The sequence below is a fragment of the Polyodon spathula genome, chromosome 4, assembly GCF_017654505.1.
Source record: "Polyodon spathula isolate WHYD16114869_AA chromosome 4, ASM1765450v1, whole genome shotgun sequence".
NCBI lineage: Eukaryota > Metazoa > Chordata > Actinopteri > Acipenseriformes > Polyodontidae > Polyodon > Polyodon spathula.
Window position 1 is genome coordinate 37,822,813 of NC_054537.1, and position 21,689 is coordinate 37,844,501.

General features: G+C 36.8%; 1 protein-coding gene across 2 annotated transcripts in view; it reads left to right on the forward strand.

Moving 5' to 3' along the window:
- The window catches only part of LOC121314511 (adenylate cyclase type 1-like), a 109,480-nt gene that overhangs the window by 70,487 nt on the left and 17,304 nt on the right, over window positions 1–21,689 (forward strand). For both annotated transcript variants that reach the window (XM_041247873.1, XM_041247870.1), the window contains exons 9-14: window positions 1,322–1,516; window positions 3,349–3,446; window positions 3,560–3,644; window positions 8,177–8,266; window positions 9,077–9,333; window positions 10,156–10,282. In XM_041247873.1, the coding sequence (XP_041103807.1) occupies window positions 1,322–1,516; window positions 3,349–3,446; window positions 3,560–3,644; window positions 8,177–8,266; window positions 9,077–9,333; window positions 10,156–10,282 (852 nt within the window). The remainder of the gene's footprint in view (window positions 1–1,321; window positions 1,517–3,348; window positions 3,447–3,559; window positions 3,645–8,176; window positions 8,267–9,076; window positions 9,334–10,155; window positions 10,283–21,689) is intronic.

Consider the following 21,689-nt stretch of genomic DNA (forward strand, 5'->3'; position numbering starts at 1 on the left):
AAGTTTTTGTGCATCCAGGACAGGAGTCTGTGTGCTGCGTGGTGAAGGCCAGGTGAGAGTAGGCCGCCTTGGTGATTTATGTAGGCTACCACTGTGGTGTTGTCCGTCCGGACCAGCACATGTTTTTACGCTAATTGCTGGCAAAAATGTGATAACGCCAGCCTCACTGCTTGCGAATCTCCTGTTGAAGGAGTATCGCCCTCGCTGGTTCAACGGTGGTGAGGAGCACACCCTTGAAGAATGGCGGACCTATGCGGAATTGTAGAAAGTATCCATATCTCATAGTCGATAGCACCCAGGAGTCCTGGGTTCAGCCTTGCCATGGGTCATTGCCGTTGGTCAGTCCGGTTGTGGGGGGTTTGGTGGCAGCCAGGGCCCCTCAGGGGCAGTCTTCCTTGAGCTTGGGAGGGGGTGGGTCTTTCTTAGGCCCTGACCTCAGTCTCGAGCTGGAGAACCTGTTACCCCTGGCCTGCAGTGGTCCCCTTCCTCTGGCCCTGCCTCTGCCTGATTGTCTACTCCAGGGTGGAGGGCGATGTTCAGACACTTTTACCCCAGCAGGCTGTGCATGCCACCTTGGGTGCTGACTATAAGCTGGAAGGCACAAGAACTTTGAGGCAACCTCTGTGGCCTTGTGGGACCTCTCAAGGCTCACATCAATGATCGGCCAGAAAGTCTGCCCCCGTGTAGTGGGGGCATCCAGTAGCGCCACCTTCTCGGTCTCTACGACCTTAGCTTGCGTCAGCCACAAATGCCGACGAGTGGCCACCATCGCTGCCAGCGACCTCCCTGATGCCTGACCTGACCAGCTTTAGCCAGAAAACTGACGTGGGAATTTTAGCAAGAGCAGCGTTACTAACGCTCGATATCGTGATACCGTGTATTTTTTATCATTTATTTGGAGAACCAAATAAATCAGCCAAATTTGGAACGCAAACGCAGAAGCAATTTATGACCTGTCTCAGAGAAATGTAAGAGAAAATGGCGATGTGCTACTGTGAGGATGTCCCTCTTCAGCAGGAGGTGGGCGGGACTTCCCCCTCACAGCAGGGCCCTGATAGGGCAGCTTTTGTATATTTGCTCAGAGATTGCCGGTCAGAGATGCTCTTCCCTTTCGGTAATGGTTGTCATTCGAATTGAAAGGGAACCTCCAGTTAATGTTATAAAAGTAAAAAATAAACAACCTCGGAATTCATAAGCTCCCTTGCAATAATATGGTTTGTAATGTTAATGGGTGTCTTTCTTCTTTTAGAATAAATTGTTGTGTGCATTTCCTCGTTATTTACAGAGTGAGAAACTTTTCTTTTTCTGTTTTCTTTCACAGAGAAGGGCGCTCAGAACAACTTCGGAAAAACTAAGAAATCGCACTTCCTTTTCTACCAATGTAATACACAACACCCCTGGCACAAGGGTAAACAGATATATCAGTCGACTCATAGAGGCACGACAAACTGAGTCAGAGATGGCAGATTTACATTTCACCACATTAATGTACAAACATGCTGAGCGGGAGCAGAAAGTAAGTTAACTATTTTTCTTACTTGTTGACTATAAAACAATAGATTAATAATAATAAAAAAAAAACAATAACTAAAAGGTAGAATGTTAATAACAAAAAAAAACAAACAGGGAAAAGGACTAATACTCAGGAAAGGTGTGTCTAATTTTATTCATGCTTGTCTTGTTTCCTTGACCAGAAACACTGATTAAAGGTCTGGCTGCATTTCCGCATCTCTTTAAGCTCTGATTTTTTTTTTTTTTTTTTTTTTTTACAGTTATGTTGGTTCCAGATCTGTATCTTGTGCTTTGAAACCAGTTAATTTGAAACCTGGATGTTTTGGGCCAGGTATAGATAAACAAGGCATTGGTTTTATTTTATCAAAGGACTGGGTGTTTAAAAATTATGAATTAAAACAGTTTTTTTTTTTCTTTTTTTAAATCTAAAATAAAAACTAATAAAACATGTTTGCCTCAACACTATTTTAAGATGGCATTAAAAACTGAATGGTGTGTGCTTTTTTGAATATTCTGGCAAGCAGACTGGCAGTTGTATAGAAAAAGGGTCCTCGTTGAATTGATGTCCACCCACAAGTAATAACCTAAAGATTCCTTTTCCATCTCCACATTTCATACAAATAGAAATGCCTGGTAAGGTTTGGGTCAGTTTGGCTTGAAAGAGGTCAATCGTGTAGTGTGCGTGCATGTGTGCGTGTGTGTGTGCGTGCGTGCATATACATTAGGGCTGTACCTGATTAACTGATTAATCGGACCGATTAATCAACTAAAGATTTGATCACAGATTATTTTTTGTTTACAATTTAATCATGCATTTTGAGTTGACAAAGAAATGCGTGTTGCTGTTTAGGGAAGTTCTTATTTGAAGAGCTCCCTCTTTCTCCTCGGAAGTGGTAGGAGAAACACTCTGATTTTAAGCTTGTTTAAAAAAGGGGTTAAAGTTGTTTAAAAATCATAATTGTTGTCTTGTATAAACATGTGTCTTTGGAATGGAATCTACATTGATTTAAATCACTTCCAAATGTGTGTCTGTGAAGTTACTCATATGCATTGTAATCAGAGCTGGTGAGCACTGTGGTAAAATCCAATGTGGCACATTTATACCGAATAATATAATAAACTGTGCATTGATAATAATTTTGCTGTTTAGTGATTACCCCAGAGTGGTTAAACAGTGTGCATAACTAACTGTGCTGCTTCTGATTAATCAACTAATGACCATAAATTAACCAATCAAAAATTGTAATTGAGTGATATATATATATATATATATATATATATATATATATATATATATATATATATATATATTGGGGGAGTACTGTGCCATTAAACACTTTCAAAGCTTATCAAATTCAAATAATCATAAAACCTATGAAAGACTACTGGGACACCATTTCAACTGTCACACTGTTAAGTGATATTATATTGCACACATACAGGAACTGCACAAAATCTAGAAACACTGCAGTATTCAGCACACACTTTTGTGAATGTGTCTGATCCTCACATGACTGTTTTATGCAAATAGCATTTAATGCATTCAATTTCAAATCTAGATTTTCTTCGATTTCTGTCACAATGGGAAAGACAGCAAGTTTGTAAGTGCTTGGTTGGCAGGTACTTCTAAACTGAAGACAGCGCAAATGACTGGTGATTCACCACAAACTGCCAAATGTTTTTAAAACTGTTTTAAAAAGATACCATACTGTATCCCTTCTGAAAAATGTAAATATATTGCAAACTTGTCACATCAATTGTAGTACATTTTTGTCCAAACATTAAAATTTTAGTTTTCTTTATTATTTTACATAATTAAATGTTTCCTCGTTGCAGTATCATCAGCTTCACGATGAATACTTCACCAGTGCAGTAATTCTCTCACTGATCCTCGCTGCCTTATTTGGCCTTGTCTACCTTCTAATAATACCACAGTATGTATTGAACTTATTGGTTTTAACTTATCTTTCTCAATTCACTCATTCTGATTTGTCTTCTTGATATAGTAATGCCATGCACTAACTTTCCTGCTCTTGCTTTTCTCTAGGAGTACTGTTGTTCTTGTCCTCCTGGTGTTCTGCATATGCTTCCTTGTTGCTTGTATTATGTATCTGCATGTCACTAGAGTACAGGTAATTCTTACTTTTGTTTACTTGAACTCTGTGTGTGTGTGTGTGTGTGTGTGTGTGTGTGTGTGTGTGTGTGTGTGTGTGTGTGTGTGTGTTTTTCATCTAAGCATCTCAATATTAGTGCCTTAACAATGACTTGTAGGTAGTGTCGTAAAATGATTTGTCACAGTAGTAATCATCTTAAATTAGTGTTTCACACTTGATTACTAAACTATATCTTTATTATTTGCATGATTACTTCCTATTTTTATTTAATTTGTAATTATTTAACATAAGGTTATACTGGAATGGAATTAACGGGTGATCAAAACAGTTGAATTAAACAATAATCATTGTGCTTTTATGATTCATATATATATATGCTGCTGCACAATCGAAATGCAACAGTCAATTTTACATCAATAGCTCAATGGGCACATTCAATGTTATTTATGTTTTAAATAGTGAGCAGATAGGTTTGTTGATTGTTGGAGTAGTATTGTTCTTTGGGATAACAAAATACCGAGCTCAAATCAAGTGATGTCATAAAAACAGCAGGTGCTCAGCATTTAGCATTTGAGTCAAATTAAACTTGCCAAAATGAGTTGATTAAGAATCTGTATAAATTCGAAAAAACATGATTTTAGTTAATGCAAGAACAGCAAAATATACGAACATGGCCTGCGTGAGTAATGAAGATTGCCTGGTTGCTATCGGCATGATTGAAGGCAGCCTGTCTGTGAGAAAATTGCCTAGAGAGTGACATGTTCTGCTTCTAGTCAAAACTAGTCCAGAGAAACGAGGAAAATGGCTTTGTGAGGGACAGGCCATGTTCTGGAAGGCAGAGGGTTACCATACCGACCCAGGACCATCACATCCGACTGATCCATCCACGCAATTGTTTTCAGACGGTAGTGACTACAGCACGAGAAATTCCAGGAAGAAATAACCCATGTCTTAGCAGAATGACTGTAGCTTTATTAAATCCATTAGACCTCAGTGATTTCTTTTGTGCAACAGTGTGTGTGTGTGTGTGTGTGTGTGTGTGTGTGTGTGTGTGTGTGTGTGTGTAAATAGCATGATTATCCTCAGAAAAACTATTTGGATCTATTTTATTATTTCAAGTTTTTCTTTTCCTCAGAAATGATTTAAAGTAGTGCCTATAACCTTGGCTAAAAGGGAACCAAGGGTTTGTAATTAGGTTCCATGTGTAAAGTTAGCCTTCACAAAGTAACCCAGAGTTTTTTAGATAACTCAAATTCCTGGTTAATTAAAATTATAATTATGTATTGCTTAGAACAAAAGCTACTTCTACAAACTCTGCGTAACACATACAAAGTAAGTATAAAGTTCCTTGATTTTACAATTCAACACTAATTGCCTTAGCAATTAAGCCAATAACGTACAATACAAGGCATGTGTGGCTTAGTCAAATGTATTGCAAAAACAAATAGCAGATACATTGAAAATAGCATGCTATATAGAGATAAAAAAAAAGGTTTATACAGGATTAGAGCAAGCTGTTTTCACATTTAATCCACAGTGATGCCAAATTTAGAAATGCTGATTCTTTGTAATAAACATACTCTCATGTCAGTGAATTAAAAAAAAAAAAAAAAAAAATTCCTCTTCATTGCAATTTAATGTAGTTTGCTATTAATTTGAATAGCCATGTAAAATACATGTAGATACATTTAGGATATCAGTTTCCCACATACAGAAAACTTACCAGCGCATCATTAAAGAAACACCATTAAATAAACTAAATACAATGATTTTTTTTTTTTTTCACAATCAAAGTTCCTTAATTACCGCAACAAAAAACTGGCGAAGCTCCTCTTCAATGATGAACTTAGGGGTTACAATGGGTTTATAGTCTTACCTTAAACCCCTGACTAATGTGGACTGAGCTGTTTCTTTATAGAAATCTTCATCATATAAATACAAAAGCATGAATACACAAAGTGAATGAAGTAAACATACTGAAGCCCTAGCAAAATATAATCCGCAAAAGATGATACCAGTCAATCATTTGTGATCCTCTACAAACCTTTGTGCAGCATAAAGGAAAGTCATCCATCAAAATGTATAGAAAATACATTTGGCCATTTGGCATTTTGATACAATGAGCCAAGAGCCATAGTGGATAAGAGGTCAAAGGCAACTCATTAATTTCCACTTAGAAGGCACAAGGCACTGACTGTTTCCCTGTTTCCCGCATTTCATCTCAAAGCACTTTTCAAGGCAAAACAAAGAAAGTCACAATAAAATACATTTGTATAGAGAAATAGAGTACAAAGAAATCAAACATAAAAACAATTTCGTATAATATAATGTCTAAAAATAATTAAAATATTATTAGTCAGGTTAGACTTTCTCCAAGCCTTAAACATTTAGTTAACATTTCTGTAGTGCTGTTGAAGTAGGCTGTGAAATCTTTGCCATCTGTTGTTTACAACAACAATTCACAAGGATTCCAAAGATGTTTACACATAAAAAAAGAATAATTAAACCATTTAATTAAAAACAGTCTAATGCAGAATTTGTTGAAAACAGAAGTTATAAAGGAGAGATAAAAATGTGGTTTTAATTGTAAAACAAAAAAAGCTAGTTTCCAGCAATAGAACAATTCCGAGTAAAACATTAGAATAAAATTAGATCAAAAAAGGACAAAAGGAAATGTAGTTTAGATTGTAAAATAGGGAAATTAGGATAGAAAAGCTATTTTGTAAAAAGTACGTTTTCAATCTAGGCTTAAAAAATAGTAAGAGGCCCAGCTTCCCTGAATATAATATCATATAAATCCTTTCTTTGTGGATCACTGGACATATTGTTTATCGTGTGACGAATAAGAAACTAGCTATTTGACTGACGATTTAGTCTGGTATTGTAAGCACCTAACATATGCTTAATAATTCCGTTATATGATGTAATGGTAAAGTGAGTTCCCTGCCAGAATCATCGCTTTGCTTAATTTTTAGAAAGAAGCCACTCTGCAAACATTTTATTATAAATACACAAGGCCTTTTTGGTTTATTGGAATATGAATGATTTTAAAAAAAAGTTTGTAACAAAATGAACAAGATCATAATTATATTTTGCTGATGAAATATGCTTTATTTAATAAGCTTATGTCTGTTTATTGATCAGTAGAGCGTGTGTTCTCATTTCCTGTGAAGGTTTTAAGACTGCAGTTGTTAGTACAGTATGTTGAAACACTTGTACTGAGTACCGTCTCACAGGTGTTAGGCAATATCAGGACACCTGTAATATTTTAACATATGGTTTATGGTTTCAGTAACATCTGTGCACACAATTGGTTTTTATGATCTTTTTTTTTTTTTTTTTTTTTTTTTTTTTTTTTTTTAAGAATCATAAAGATATACAACAGCAGTATTTTTTTTTTTTATGGCATTCCATGCACTTTACACAGGGGTGCAAATCACTTTGAAAAGAGAGCATAATGGTGCTAAATTATAAAGACCGCGCCCTATCAAACCATCCTCACAACTTGCCACAGGAGACAAACCTTCTCTCCTTTGTATATGAATGAATGTGGGTGGGTCATGGAAGTAGTCCAGAACCAATAAAAAAAACTATCATCTATTGTTGCTAAGGAATAACATTTTTTTTTTTTAAATGTTTAAAAGAAAAGGTAATCATGTAGGATAATAATCAAACAAACTTCAATTTACTGTCTTAAAAAAGATTTCCTTTTCGTAGCTTTGACCACCGACACAATGGTAGCGTTTGAATGATAATTTATCAATGTTAAAGTAATATATTATATTTATGGATTAATATAGGCTTTGAGGATATGAGCAGCGCAGGTCAGTAATGTACAAACACTTGCATGTGCAGGATCATATTTTTACCAAACAAGACGTGTTTGGTTTCACAATTCTCAAAAATAAATCCTCCTGCAAAATAGTGGAATTTATTTTTGAGAATGGTCTTGAGAATGTAGAGTGGATCAATAGTGGAGTCAAACAGACTTAAATCAAACTAAACTACATTATAGTAGTACAGTATTTTGAAATGTCACATTTTAAAATTGTTGTCTTTTTTTCGGAACTACAAAGCGGTATGTAATTCAATGTTAACTTAACATTATTCGCAGGTTTCATTCAACTTCATGAAGCAAAATGAGTTAATTTCATTGGGTGATGCAAAACTCTTGGCCGTAAGCCTAAATTTGGCTTTAGTGGTGTATACAAAATTATACTGAATGATTTTCAATAGGCTACAGGGCTATTTACATTCAAAGAACTACAAGAAAAATACAGAGATACATATCATTATTGAAGTATCCATTTTGTAGTCATAACATTACATTCAATAAAATGAATACACATCATGTAAATAGCCTATTAGAATTTAGTTTTTGTGGTTTGTTGGATTTTCTTTCCCACCAAAGATGTCTGTGAATGGTATTTAGATCATCTGAATTTGTTAAATTGCACTTTGCTAAAATACTGGACAAACATGTTATATCTGTTAAGTGTAAAACAACATACTGGACAAGGGATTACTAAATCTGTTTGTTTTTTGTTTAGTGTTTTCCAGGGTGCCTGACCATACAAATTAGAACAATTTTGTGTGTGTTCATAGTGGTCTTAATTTATGCAGTGGCCCAAGGATGCGTGGTAAGCTAACATTTGAATTGTGTTTAAAGATTTTAGTGAAAAGGACACATTTGAAACTCAACTAATTGTACAAAATACCAAAGTAACAACTGATGCCTTTCCCTTTGGAACACATTAAACCAGCTATAGCTTTTTACAGGACTGGGACAAGTAAAAAAACTGACGTTATTAACTGATAACAAATATCTCACTAACATATAACCAAATGTGTTTTCCTTTTATAGTAACACTTTTTAAAATATACTGGTTATAAAGTATTAATACAATAATAAAATAAGTAGTGGTTCATATCATTCAAATAGGTTTAAGTTTTAACTTTACTGTAGTAAAATTTTGAAAAGTAAATGCATCTCATACTGTATCTCATTTAAATGCCAAGCATCTTCACAGTGTTCACTGGCTCTTTCCAAAAATGTATTGTTTAAGCTTTTGTTTTGTCTTCTGGTTAAACATTTAGATTTTCATAAGCCTTAAATTTGATTACGTTACTGTTCATTTTTTTTAAAATGACATTTCAGAATCTAACATCAAATACTGTACTACTGTTATGGCTTCAGGTAGGCTTTTGCAATATAATTTTGTAGTTTCTTTGATTACATGATATTTAATGAAATATCTAAATTCTGCTCATATAGTTATTTTTTTTTTATTTTAATGATGTCTGAATCCTAAAATTGTAGGTGATGCAAAACCTGGCCATAGCTGTACATACATACATACATACATCATTATTTGAAATACATTTATTGCACATAAACATCTTTCCTTATTCTAATCAGTGAGTGTTTCTTTCTGCTTAATTTCTTTAAGGTTGGCTGTATGCCATGGATTTGGAACAACAACTCCAGCAGTTCTATAGTGATCATCAACTCCAATGGAGTGAACAGAACAATGGCAGAGCTGCCATGCGATACAGCCCACTATGCCTTTCTCTCATGTGTCGTTGGGACTCTAACACTTGCAATATTTCTACGTGTTTCCTCATTGGCAAAAATGATCCTGCTCTTCCTTGTCACTATTTTGTACATAGTTATTCTTGAAATCAGTGGATTCAGAAAATCACTGGGGTAAGTGCCAAGTTCTCTTGTGTTCTATTGTTCAACCCTCCACTCAGTGTTGGCTTGATGACCCTCATACAATTAAGTTGATCAACGAGTAAATAGCTTCAAATTATATTCATTAAATTCAATTAAAATAACAAATGTGTTCGGTAGCTTTGATCTATGGCTGGATTTTTTGTTAGAAATGCTTTTTGTATTGAATTGGACTGCAGCATAGCTACTGTATGTATATAAGTATGCATGAATGAATATGTGTAGTACATTATATACAGTACAGCATGTAGCCTTTAACTTAACCTCTTCCATCTCTGAAAAAAAGGATACTTGTTTCAATATATACCCAATCATATGACAAGCAGTCCAAAAATGTCTGTACCCCAGTGAATACTCAGGCATGCCCCCTGCTTGCTCAGTGCCATACACTGAAGGTGGTCGTAGATTTTGAGACTGTTGCCATGTGCCTGGGAAACTGATTGACAGTTATTTTCTACAAACATGAAAAACAAACTTCATCTGAGGAAGTACTCCTGTTAATTATTAATATCCAAGAAGATATCTTGTACAGAGATAGAAAAATAATTGTAATAGAATATGCATAGCTGGACTAATGGAATAATAGGTAGAGTGCTTGGTTTATACATTGGTTGGTTTTATATATATATATATATATATATATATATATATATATATATATATATATATAATATATATATATATATATAATAATATATATATATATACATATATTAAAGCATAATTATAATCACTTATAATAATTGTGTTAAATCTACATTTTACTAACATTTGCACTTTATTATTTTTTTGAAGGGGAGGTTCTTTTTACTTACGAGGATATGAACCCATTTTAGCAATTTTGCTGTTTTTCTGTGCTTTGGCACTTCACTCCAGACAACTGGACCTCAAGTTACGTCTGGACTATCTCTGGGCTGCACAGGTAAGAAGCTTTGTTTTTTATTTCAGTCGGTATAACAATTCAGTACTCAATTCCATGGGGAAAATCCCTAAAACCTAGTTATATACAGTACCTGATTTGGTATATATGATTTTTTTGACACCTTGTTAAATTAAGAAACAAAAGCAGTTGTAGCCTTTTGTTGGTAATCATTTTCCATATTGAACACTGTGACCCCTCCCCTCTGCCCCTGAAGTGGACCAAATTCTGGGGAGGTGTTTCTGCCAAGACAGGTCTCTTGAGCATGCAAAAGCTGTGCCTCTTTAGTCCTATGTGGTGAGAAAGTGTTTAAGTGTTAAAAATGATGATTTTGATGTAGGGGATGAGCTGGACCAGAAGTTCCCAACTGTGGTATGTGTACCCCCAGGGAGAATGCAAGACAAATCGTGTAATGGCGAACACTTTTTTATTTTTTTGCATTCTCATAAGACTTGTCAAACTCAAGGGTTTAAACCACATTGGGAATTCCTTTTAATTTCTTGTGTGAAATCGCACGTGGTGCTAGTTAGTTTCAAAAACAAAAAGAGAGGCTGTGCCGTGCAAGACAATCAGTTGCACACTTAAGTTGTACCTTCTTTCCTTTGCTGTCTTCCACAAAGAAATCCTTACGGTCACGGGCACATTCTCCTGCGGTTTTTGTGTACGCATTTTTTTTTTTTTTACATTAAGCCACAAATTGCAATTCTGTTTTAAATCCTCTGTATCATAACTAATTGTGACCAGGATGGCTTTGCAGGGGTGATGTCAGACCAGAAGAAGAACGAAGAACAAAAAAGGTAGGCCGGTGAATCTGTGACGCTATATATTACATTGAGCTCTGCAAGACAGTAAGAAAGCGCATTACTGAGGATATACGGTTGTTCAACTGTAGGTTGGCAGAGATAACTATAGAAAACAACTGAAGCATGAACAGAGCAAAACAAAGACTAATCATCAAGAAAAAAAAACTGATTTTAGCAATCAAACAAGAGGATCAGACTGTCATCAAGAACCGTAAATTGATTTTGAAGAATCGAAGACTTTTACAGAAAATGATATCAAGATGAAAAGAGCAACATAGCAGATGACGAAGACGAGACGGAAAAAATGCAACCCGAGGAAGAAGTTTCAGGCGTTTTACCAGAAGAAGTGGAACATGCTATCAAACATATGTAGATAGGAAAGGCCCCTGGAGAAAACAGTATAATGATTGACATTGTGAAAGGAGGTGAAGAACTGAAAGAAATACAGATTGTATTAAGCAAAATAAAGTGCCAAACAACTGGAACAACACATTGGTGATACTTTTACGTAAGAAAGGAGATAAAGAAGACCTCAAGAACTACAGACCTATTAGCTTACTTCCTATAATGTAGAACATTTTTACCAAGATACTCACCAACAGACTTCAAGATAAATTTGACTCGACACAATCAAAAGAGCAAGCAGGATTCAGGAGTGGATTTAGCACAATGGATCATCTCCAAGTTGTACAGCAAGTGAGTCAAACTAGCAACGAGTACGAACTACCTCTTTGCTTGGGATTCATCGACTATGATTTGCACAGGATCTGAATTAAGCTCTCTGAAAAAACAAGGAATTGAGAAAATGTAGAGATACTTCATCAGCACCATATACAAGGATGCAACATCCATAGTAAGACTCTAGAAAAACAATGACAACATCAAGATTGAAAAAGGCGTTTGTCAAGGAGATACAATTTCCCCAAAGCTCTTCATGGCCACCCTAGAAGACATTTTTATAACACTAGATTGGGAAACCTACTTAAACCACCTACGATTTGCTGACGACATCCTCATATTTACAACGAGTGCAGAAGAATTACAAACAAGGATACAAGAACTACACAAGGCTAGCATCAAAGCAGGTTTGAAAATGAACCTGAAGAAGATTCAAGTCATGTTCAATAAATATACCACTCCACAGGCAATTGAAGTCAATGGGATCAAGCTTGAAGTCAACAACTACATATACTTAGGACAGTGATGTGTGAAATTAACAGAAGAGCAAAAATGGGCGGGAATGCCTTTGGGTGATTAGTCATGGTTCTGAAAGGGAAACTGCCCTTATGCCTTAAGAGAAAAGTTTTTGACCAATGCGTGCTGCCAGTGTTAACTTACAGATGCAAAACCTGGACCCTCAATGCAAAAATTACTCAAATTACAAACAACTCAACAGAGTATGGAAATATGCATGCTGGAAATAACAAGAAGAGACAGGAAAAGGAAGGAATAGATAAGAGCGCAAACAAAAGTATGCAATGTTATTACAAGAGCGAAAAAACTGAAATGGTAGTGGGCCGGACATGTAGCAAGAAGAAAAGACCATCGCTGGACCAAGGAGATACTAGACTGGATCCCAAGAGATATAAAGTGACCAAAAAGAAGATCTCCAGGAAGATGGCAAGATCAAATTAGGAAACACACCCAAGCAACATGGATGAGAGAAGCAGACAAGCTTTTGTGGAAGAATCTTGGGGAGGCCTTCATCTGGCAGTGGATTGAAAACAGCTGAAGATGATGATGTCTTAGACATTTTACACATCTGGGGGGGTTATACTACCATAGAATCAACCCGTGCTATCTACAGAGCATCATGTTGTGGCAAAGTGGTTTACATAAATAATAATAACTGGCTCAACACACCAGTGTGTATCACTCAGTTAAACCATGTGGTTCAGTCCCAAAATAATAAGACACTAAACAAGACACACACAAATACAAACATGATAACTTAATCCAGTAGTGAGTGCTCTTTGTGCAGGTGGTGCAGTATATATTTATAGTGAACAATGGTGCAGTGCAGTCTGGGTTTAATACAGGCTTTGTAGTGGCACCTTCCGGATAGTTAAGCCATCTAATAATGACCAAAAAATACTTGTTAACACGACAAAACAAAACAACACAAAAATTCACGGTTCTTTTTCGCATCACTCATTTACAGGTCCTTTTAACCATAACAAAGGAACGGATTGCATTCTCACATCTCCTGAAATACCCTTAGTCATGGCCCCTCTGATAGCTAGTTGAATCACGTCTCCTCCAATCCGTGACCTACACATCGCTTATCATACTATAGCGGTGAGTTCTGGTATTGTGACTCCGCCCCCTTCCTGGATGGCCAGTTTCCGACCGACTGACCCTGGAATGAACCCTCACAGGTTGGGAGGGAGATTGACTAGGATTCATTTGCTCTTAGTGATACACATATACATTTTAAATTTACAAAAAAAAAAAAGTTTCACTTTTTTTTTTTTTTTTTTGGGAAGCTTCTCGCTCCCCCCCACTCCCCCATCTTCGATTGCTTTGCTTTGCTCCCCCCCTGTTGATAACCACTGGGTAAGTGTGAATTAGATACTACAGCACTTTATTCTAGCTGCTCATGTACAGTTTACTTTGAGTTGCTGTGATTGCAGGTTTTTGAAAATTCTAATCAATGTGAATTAAAAATTGCTAAATGACAAGCTTGGTTTCTTCTCACCCAAACTAAGCTATGTCAATAGTCAAAGTTGTTATAATAGTGGAAAAAATTAGAGGCTTTGAGTAAATTGTTGATGCTGATAACATCACTATATATTGTAACTTCTGAAAGTATTTAAGACTTTTGCACAGCAATGTGTGTGTCTGTATATGTATAAGCGATAGAGCCCGTCGATGCGGTTAATTGTAGTCCTGCACAGTATGTAATTCCTTTTTAAAGTAAACTTGCAGACGGTCCATACAGAATAATTGGTAGTGAAATATACTTTTTTCAAATAATTTGAATTTTAAGTTTATTGTATCATTTTTGTATAGATGAAAATAATTAATAAACAACAAAGATCATTGAACAACAAATATTTATGAGAACTGAATAAATATTTTTACTTCAATGTCACTTTCTACAGCTGACCATAAATCTAGGTCTGCTTGCAGTGAATCATCTCAATTTCTGAATTAGTTATAACACATTCATGATATTGTATCTTTTAATTTTGAACGCATTGTTTTGTATTTTATTGTATTTGTTTGTTTATTTACCAGGAGATTTACCCATTGAGACAGAGGCCTCATTTACAAGCGGTCCTGGAAAACAATAAAAAGACAATTCCAAATACAAGCAACACAATAAAAAAGCATGGTGTAAACTTAATCAGCAGCATACAGAAATCAGAGAACAGAATAAATAAGACATAGCTATTTTTAATGTGGACTGAACGAGAAGCATTGGCAGGAGGTTCTAAGCAATTCCTAATACGATCTTTATAACCAAAGGAAAAAAAAAATCCATCTTTGTTTTATTTTTTTTTATTTATATATATATATATATATATATATATATATATATATATATATATATATATATATATATATATATATAATATATCTTGTATATATATATATATATAATATATAATATATATCTTCCTCATAAATTACATGTAAAACCAAATTGTCCAAATGGTGAGACTTATTTTTATCTTTGCAAGCCTTGCATTCATGCTGAGAGCTGGCTTGCCGCTCTTGTGGAATCAGTGGCTCCATTTTGAGTGTCTCTTTTCCTTTTTTCTTCATGGTCTGCTTAGTTTGTGTCGCAGGCCGTCTTTTATTGGCTGTCTGTCATATGAGTGTGACTGCCTGTGCAGTATTGGTGTGTGCGTCTGTTGTCTTTCAACCTACATCTTCAGGGAGAACACCATTCCTCCGCCGCCCCCACCGTTGAGTGACTCTGCCTGCTGTCGTTCAAGCAGCTTGGGCAAAATAAACAACAGTCAGTCAGCCATGTGATCTTCCACCAAGGCTGTTTTCTAACCTGCCCCGCTATCACGTAGACCTCGCCGGCTGCCTTGGCCTGCCTACCTCGGTGCATCGGCCCTTCAGAAAAAAAAAAGTGTGTTCTCCTTTCTCTTTTTTCCCTCAACTGAGCTCTTGTCCACCGTGGCTTCGGCCTGTGTGTCTCCCCTGGTGCATGCTGTGTGCTGACCAGGTGGCTACACATGGTTAGGGTAGGCACCAGTGCATTAGCTGCCCCGAGGTGCTTCGGTACCTCGGTGCATGCTCAGCCCTTGGTGCTTCGGTACCTTGGTGCACACTGTTAGGTGCTCCCGTGCTTTGCACTCAGTGCAAGACGGTGTGCAGTGCCCAGGGTTATACAGCTAGCATGTCTTGGTTCCATGCTTGCACGTCTTGCAGGGTGAACACTCCCCAGGAGGATGGGCATACATTGTGTGTGTGGTGCGTGGGTGTCCAGCATGCCATTTCAGCCCTAGAGGATGAGACATTCTACGACATCTGTGCAGCTTTTCAGAAGTGGTACATAGCCAGAGGTCATGACCCGTTTTCTAAAAGGTGCTCGACGACTGCGTCCCCCTAGAAAGGACGTCCTCTGTGAGTTGAGTCTGGACTTGATATTGGAGGCTCTCACTAAGGCCCCGTTTGAGCCTATACATTCCATAGAGCTGAAATATCTCTCTATGAAGTGTTTTTATTGGCTATCACATTCGCTAAGTGGGTCAATGAACTGCAGGCTCTGTCTCTACACAGTTCCTGTATGCGCATTTGGGATAATGGAAACAGGCTGTCATTATGCACGAACCCTGCATCCCTACCCAAGGTGATTACGGCTTCCCATTGGAACCAATCAGTGGAACTAGGGGCCTTTCACCCGCCTCCCTCTCTCAGAGGAGGATAGGAGACTGAATTCCCTCTGCCCAGTAAAGGCATTGAGAGGTTATGTGGATAGGATGAAAGCGCTGCATCAGTCAGACCAGCTCTTCGTTTGTTATGGTGAAAGGACCCTGGGTCAAGCCCTCTCAAAGAAGCAACTGGCCCACTGGATTGTGCACACAGTATCGACTGCATATAATGATGCCGACCTCACCTAGGTGGGTGACCGCGCACTTTACCAGAGGTGTGGCCATGTTATGGGCGCTCTTTTGAGGTGCATCATTGACTGACATTGCACTGTGGCCAGCTGGGCTACTCTGCATACATTCACTCGGTTCTACCGAATCAATGTGGTAGATCCCTGTATTCCTTCAATAGGCAGAAGAGTCCTTGAGGTTGCATGCAAGCACCACCAACACTAGCCTCCCTTGTGACGGCTTTGGTATACTTTTCCCAAAAGTATTGGTTGGTGCTCATCTTCTCTTTCAAGGAACCAGGTTTATGGTAAGTAACCTAACGTTTTTACGGCCAGTCAGACCAGTATATTGTCCTCATGGCGTGATTCACTGAAGTTTAATGATAATTGAAAACACAACAGTTAACTTAGTCTGAAGATGATACAGATCTTGCTATATACTGGTATCGAAAGCAAATTATATTCAGGTGTCAGAATCGATTCAGTTTACATTCAGAAGTAATGTAAACAGAAACAATTGCAAGATTATCAAGAAATGCAACAGCCCTTATTTAGAATGTGCATTTTGTCAGGAAAAGCTTGTTTTGAACTTGCTCCCAGAAAAGCATTAGTGCCTTTTGAATGCAAGCTCTGAACCATTTTATTATGCTTGATTTGTGTCATTACATATGATTCCAATAAGAGGGTCAAACATGCCCTGGAGGGTGGAGCAGTAATTAAAAAACCACAAGCTCTTAATTTGGGAACATGGTGCATCTGGCTTCAGGCATCAGGGCGATGATTACAAGCTTTTACAAATGGAAAGAACACGGTCAGAGACATGTTTATGATACACTGTCCAGGCTATGTTTCACATTCATTTTGATTTATACACATAGAAATATGGTTATTTGCTTTGCAAAGGTTATGAATATCAAATGTTTAACAGTGCATGTGTCTCTTTTGTAAAAATATGCCCCAATATATCTGGCCTGTTTTAAAGATGTGTAAACAGTGCCAAATTTAAAATGTTGAGGACTAAAAACTGCCACTGTCACAGTAAGTCTGCTTTGCAGGAGACAATGCTATGACTCTTTCAGGTAAATGCTTACTTATTATATTTTGCCAATAATACAAGGCTTTAGCTAATCTATGTATTCCTGCAGAAAAAACAAAAACAAAAACATACACAATCCACGACTTAGCAAAGCAGGGAAAAAAAAAGATTAATAAAAAGGCAATAAGCTTTAATGCTGCATCTGTCAGGGGAATAATTGCAAAGCAATCTATTGATGAAATGGAGAGAGTAAATCATCAAGAGGCTTTAGGATTGGTGTAAGAGGGATTAAAGTACTTTAGATTGGTAAAGAAACACTTTATTATTCAACCCTTTAACATTGTGTAACGATCTCGGTTCCCGCAGGCAGGCGCATCACAAAGAGTGAGGTAATCCACACACAGGCGGAGGGGGGGGGGGGCGTGAACCCGGGACCTGTCATACTGAAGCATAGCGCCGATACCACTGTACAAAAGAGCCGGCTCCTTTGCAAGGAGCGTATATCGGGCTTATGTCTTTGTATGTCACCTCTGCTGCTGCCTTCCCCCGTGCATGCTACATGCTCCCCTGTCAGCCTCAAGTCTGTCTCGAATTGGCTCACCAGGCTATAGACCAACAAGTGCATGCTGGGGTACCTGGGTCCACTTCTGACACCAATGTAGTGATCTCGATTCCCACAGGCAGGCGCATCACACAGGGTGAGGCAATCCACACACAGGCAGAGGGCGGGCACCTGGTGAGCAAGTCTGGGTTTGAGGCTGGCAGGGGAGAGTGCAGCATGCACAGGGGAAGGCAGCAGCAGGGTTGGTAGGTGACGTAATCACATACAAAGACATAAGCCCGATATACGCTCCTTGCAAAGGAGCCAGCTCTTTTGTACAGCGGTAACGGCGCTGTGCCTCCTGGGTCCCGGGTTCGCGCCCGCCCTCTGCCTGTGTGTGGATTGCCTCGCCCTGTGTGATGTGCCTGCCTGTGAGAACCGAGATCGCTACAATTGCAAAGTGTCTCAACATTATTTTGATTAAGAACGAAACATGAAAGTTCAAGACATACAAAATTCCTCAATGGTTGTCTTCCCAGTTTGTATCAAAAGCATCTGTTTTTAACATTGTTTGCATGATGAAATTAGATGTTTGGTTGCTAGACCAGTCAACTTGTCCTTCTTAAGTGCCTGCCCTTTAATTTGTTAAGTTGTCTTTCCTGGGGGACATGAACCAAATCAATGAGCTCTAAGAATGTAACTAAATATCTTCATCTTACTTTCTAAAATCTAGGCCTCTATATAACGCAATGTTTACTGCCAAAAATATCAAATGGACTAATGTGAAGTAAAGCAAAAGTCATTGAAATATGGGTTTTTTAAAACATTTTTGATTGACTAATAGAATAATGGGCTAAATACTTACAGTACTAGAAATAAATATGGAATGACCCAAACAAATAACATTGCAGCTGTTAAAGTAGACTTTTACCATTTACAGTAGTTATTTACCATCACCATTTACCTTCACAGATCCACAACCATATTGGTTTTACCTGAGTTGTCCCTGCTTTTAGGTAGTTTTCCGCCCCATCTTCAAATTACCTGACAATTGTGCACATTCACAAGACCTTTTATTCCAAATGTCATTAGCACAATTTTTTTCCCTATAAAAGGGAAACCTGTATAACAAAACCAATAAATAAACAACATAAGAATATTTAAAAGCTAGTGAATGCAATTCCTGCGTCTGTTTCAAGTTAAATGATTTCATTGAGTTTCTCCTTGGTTGGTCAGCAAATGGCTTTGTGAAATTACCATTGACTTGTTTTGTCCCAACATGTAAAAACAATAAGTTTAAAAAAAAAAATAATAATAACTTTTAAAATCATTGTCTCTATTGGCCAGTATATATTTTGAGGCTTTTGAAGCTGGTGGTATTTCATTACACCCCAAGGATTTCCGCAATTACGCGTGCGTGTAATTTTACGTATAAAACATATCACCATGCATATGGGCATAATAGATCGATCCTGGCTGTTAATCAAATCCTCATGTTTAGCCAATGGCATCAGCCCCTTGTATCGTGTGACACATGTCAATAACTGTAATTTACCCTGGCCATTTTCTCGGTCACTCCAAGCAACACATACATACATTGATATGGTAACTAATATTTTTTAAATGCTAAAAAAAACAACAATGGTCACACACTGTTGCTTTGGAACCTGCAACTCGGACAGCAGGTACCCAGATTGTATCCAGGGTGTTAATTTTTTTCTGTTTCCCCAAGCTTAAAATGAAGCTGGAACAGTGTTTGTGGTGGGTTAAAGCCTGTGGCAGGCCACATTCGCAACTCAATGTTGACAACATTACAAAAGATATTTATGCAACATGGTGTGATAAACGACTTTGTTTATGAATTATAAATATGACCCTGTGTTTTTCACAAGGTGATTTTTTTAATGAGTATTTCTGTCCTCCAGCGCCAAGATATAGAATGTAATTTGTAAAATAAACTTGCAAAGAAATAGTAAACAATGTTTTAATGCAAACAGTTTATGATTATTTAAAAATACATTTGATGTCTTTATCAAACATTTTTCATATAAATAAATCATGTAAATATCAAAAGTTGCAAAATATGCATTATTTTCTAATCGTGTATGACAACCAAGAAATAATTTATCATAGAAATTATATTTATTTACAAATCTGGTATGTTACAAGGAAAAACTAATTTGTACTCTCGATGGATAGAGAAAAATGTTGGCTCACACTAAGGATAAATGGAACATTGATTGATTTTGCCAAAAAATGCAAAAGAGAGAGTACAAGATGTTCTTTGCTTTGCTTTATACAATGTGAAGGTGGCACCAGATGCAATCCAGGGCGCTCTACTCATTATTCATTTGTTTGTTTCCACACATTTTGCTGTATTTCTTTTTTGCATAATATGCCATAATAGTGTCTGAACCCAATGTACTGGATATGTATATAATGAATAACGAGGCATATTTTGACAGGTCTCTTTTCGGTGCATGTTTATTACTCAGGGGTAGGAGCACTGCAAACATACCACAATTTGCATTTTCTTTGTGATCCTTAACAAAGTGAACATTTTATCGTAATTACTACGAGAAAATATGTTAATGAAGACAACGGCACTATACAAATGTAAATAATTGTTGCATCTTCTTAGCAAGATCTCTAGCATTATACATTGCGAGAGTCGTGCGACATTGCTCAAATAATTAGTGGGAGTTGGGTTGTGGTTTGTTGCAGCAGAGGGTGCCCGAAGGATAACATCTATACATGCAAAGGTGGAAGAATCAAAATAACATTGTTTTTGATAAATGTAAATGTAATCTGTACAATGCATTCTGTTCCATCTTCATTTTACCTATTTTAATACTGCTATAGAGATAAAAATAAAAGGTAGTTTAATCCCATCTGAATCTATAGTGGGGCCTCTACCTTCACCCCCAAATTAAAAATATGTTCTATCAAAAAGCTTTTCATAATCATACAGTAGCCCCTCTCTAAATTGGATATGTTTGTCTGACAGTAGAAGGTGTCACACACATACATTTATAGTGCTCAATGTATTTAAAATGTGTAAATCATTTCAGTAAAATAACACAAATGTGTTTTGGGTAGGCTACACATTACACTATGAAAAACATTTATAAATCTGTACAGTACTCCTATATAGTACAGTAGTAAAATCAAATGAACACCTAGCACACTTTCTTTTTACTTTAGCCTATAGGTTACCAGTATGGTAACACAAAGTAAATCATGTTGCTGCATTGAACACATTGGTGTAATACAAATAAAATATTATTTTAAATTGAAAATAAATTATTTAGGTGTTTTATTATTATTATTATTATTATTATTATTATTATTATTATTATTTATTATTATTATTATTATTATTATTATGGCAGCATGCTCAATTAACACAAAATAGTTCATGGTGCAGCAAGTTATAATACTTACAAGAGGATAGTCAATTCTTGTTAATAAGAATTTCAAGGGACTAGCAACCAATTTTGCATTATAGCACTAGTTCGTATTTTCATGAGTACCCAACAAGCCAAATGTATACTGTCCTTTTTTATTTAAGTTAGTCAGTGGTGTAGTGCTAAGTTGTGCTCAATTACAGACTACTTGCACGTTAATAGAATAGGTGTGTTTCCTGTTCCTGTACAGATGCTCAGAATAAGCTGGAGGGGTTAAGAGCACATGTATACAGTCTATTGCTCCCTGATTTTAGGGAAAAATAGGTACTTCGCTGTTTGCCTCAAAAATGCATTGAGCACAACTGAAAAGGCAGACTGGGAAATACCAGCAACAATTGTGACTGTTTAAAACATACTTTCAAAAGTTCTTAAAAAATTGATGTGTTTTCAGTGTCACAATTGTTTGCAGCTTTCGTGCATCTCATTATAATGAAAGCCCTGGTTTGCACTATCTCCACCACCTTTTTGTGAACCCCAAAGAAAAACTGCTGCAAAGCATTCCCT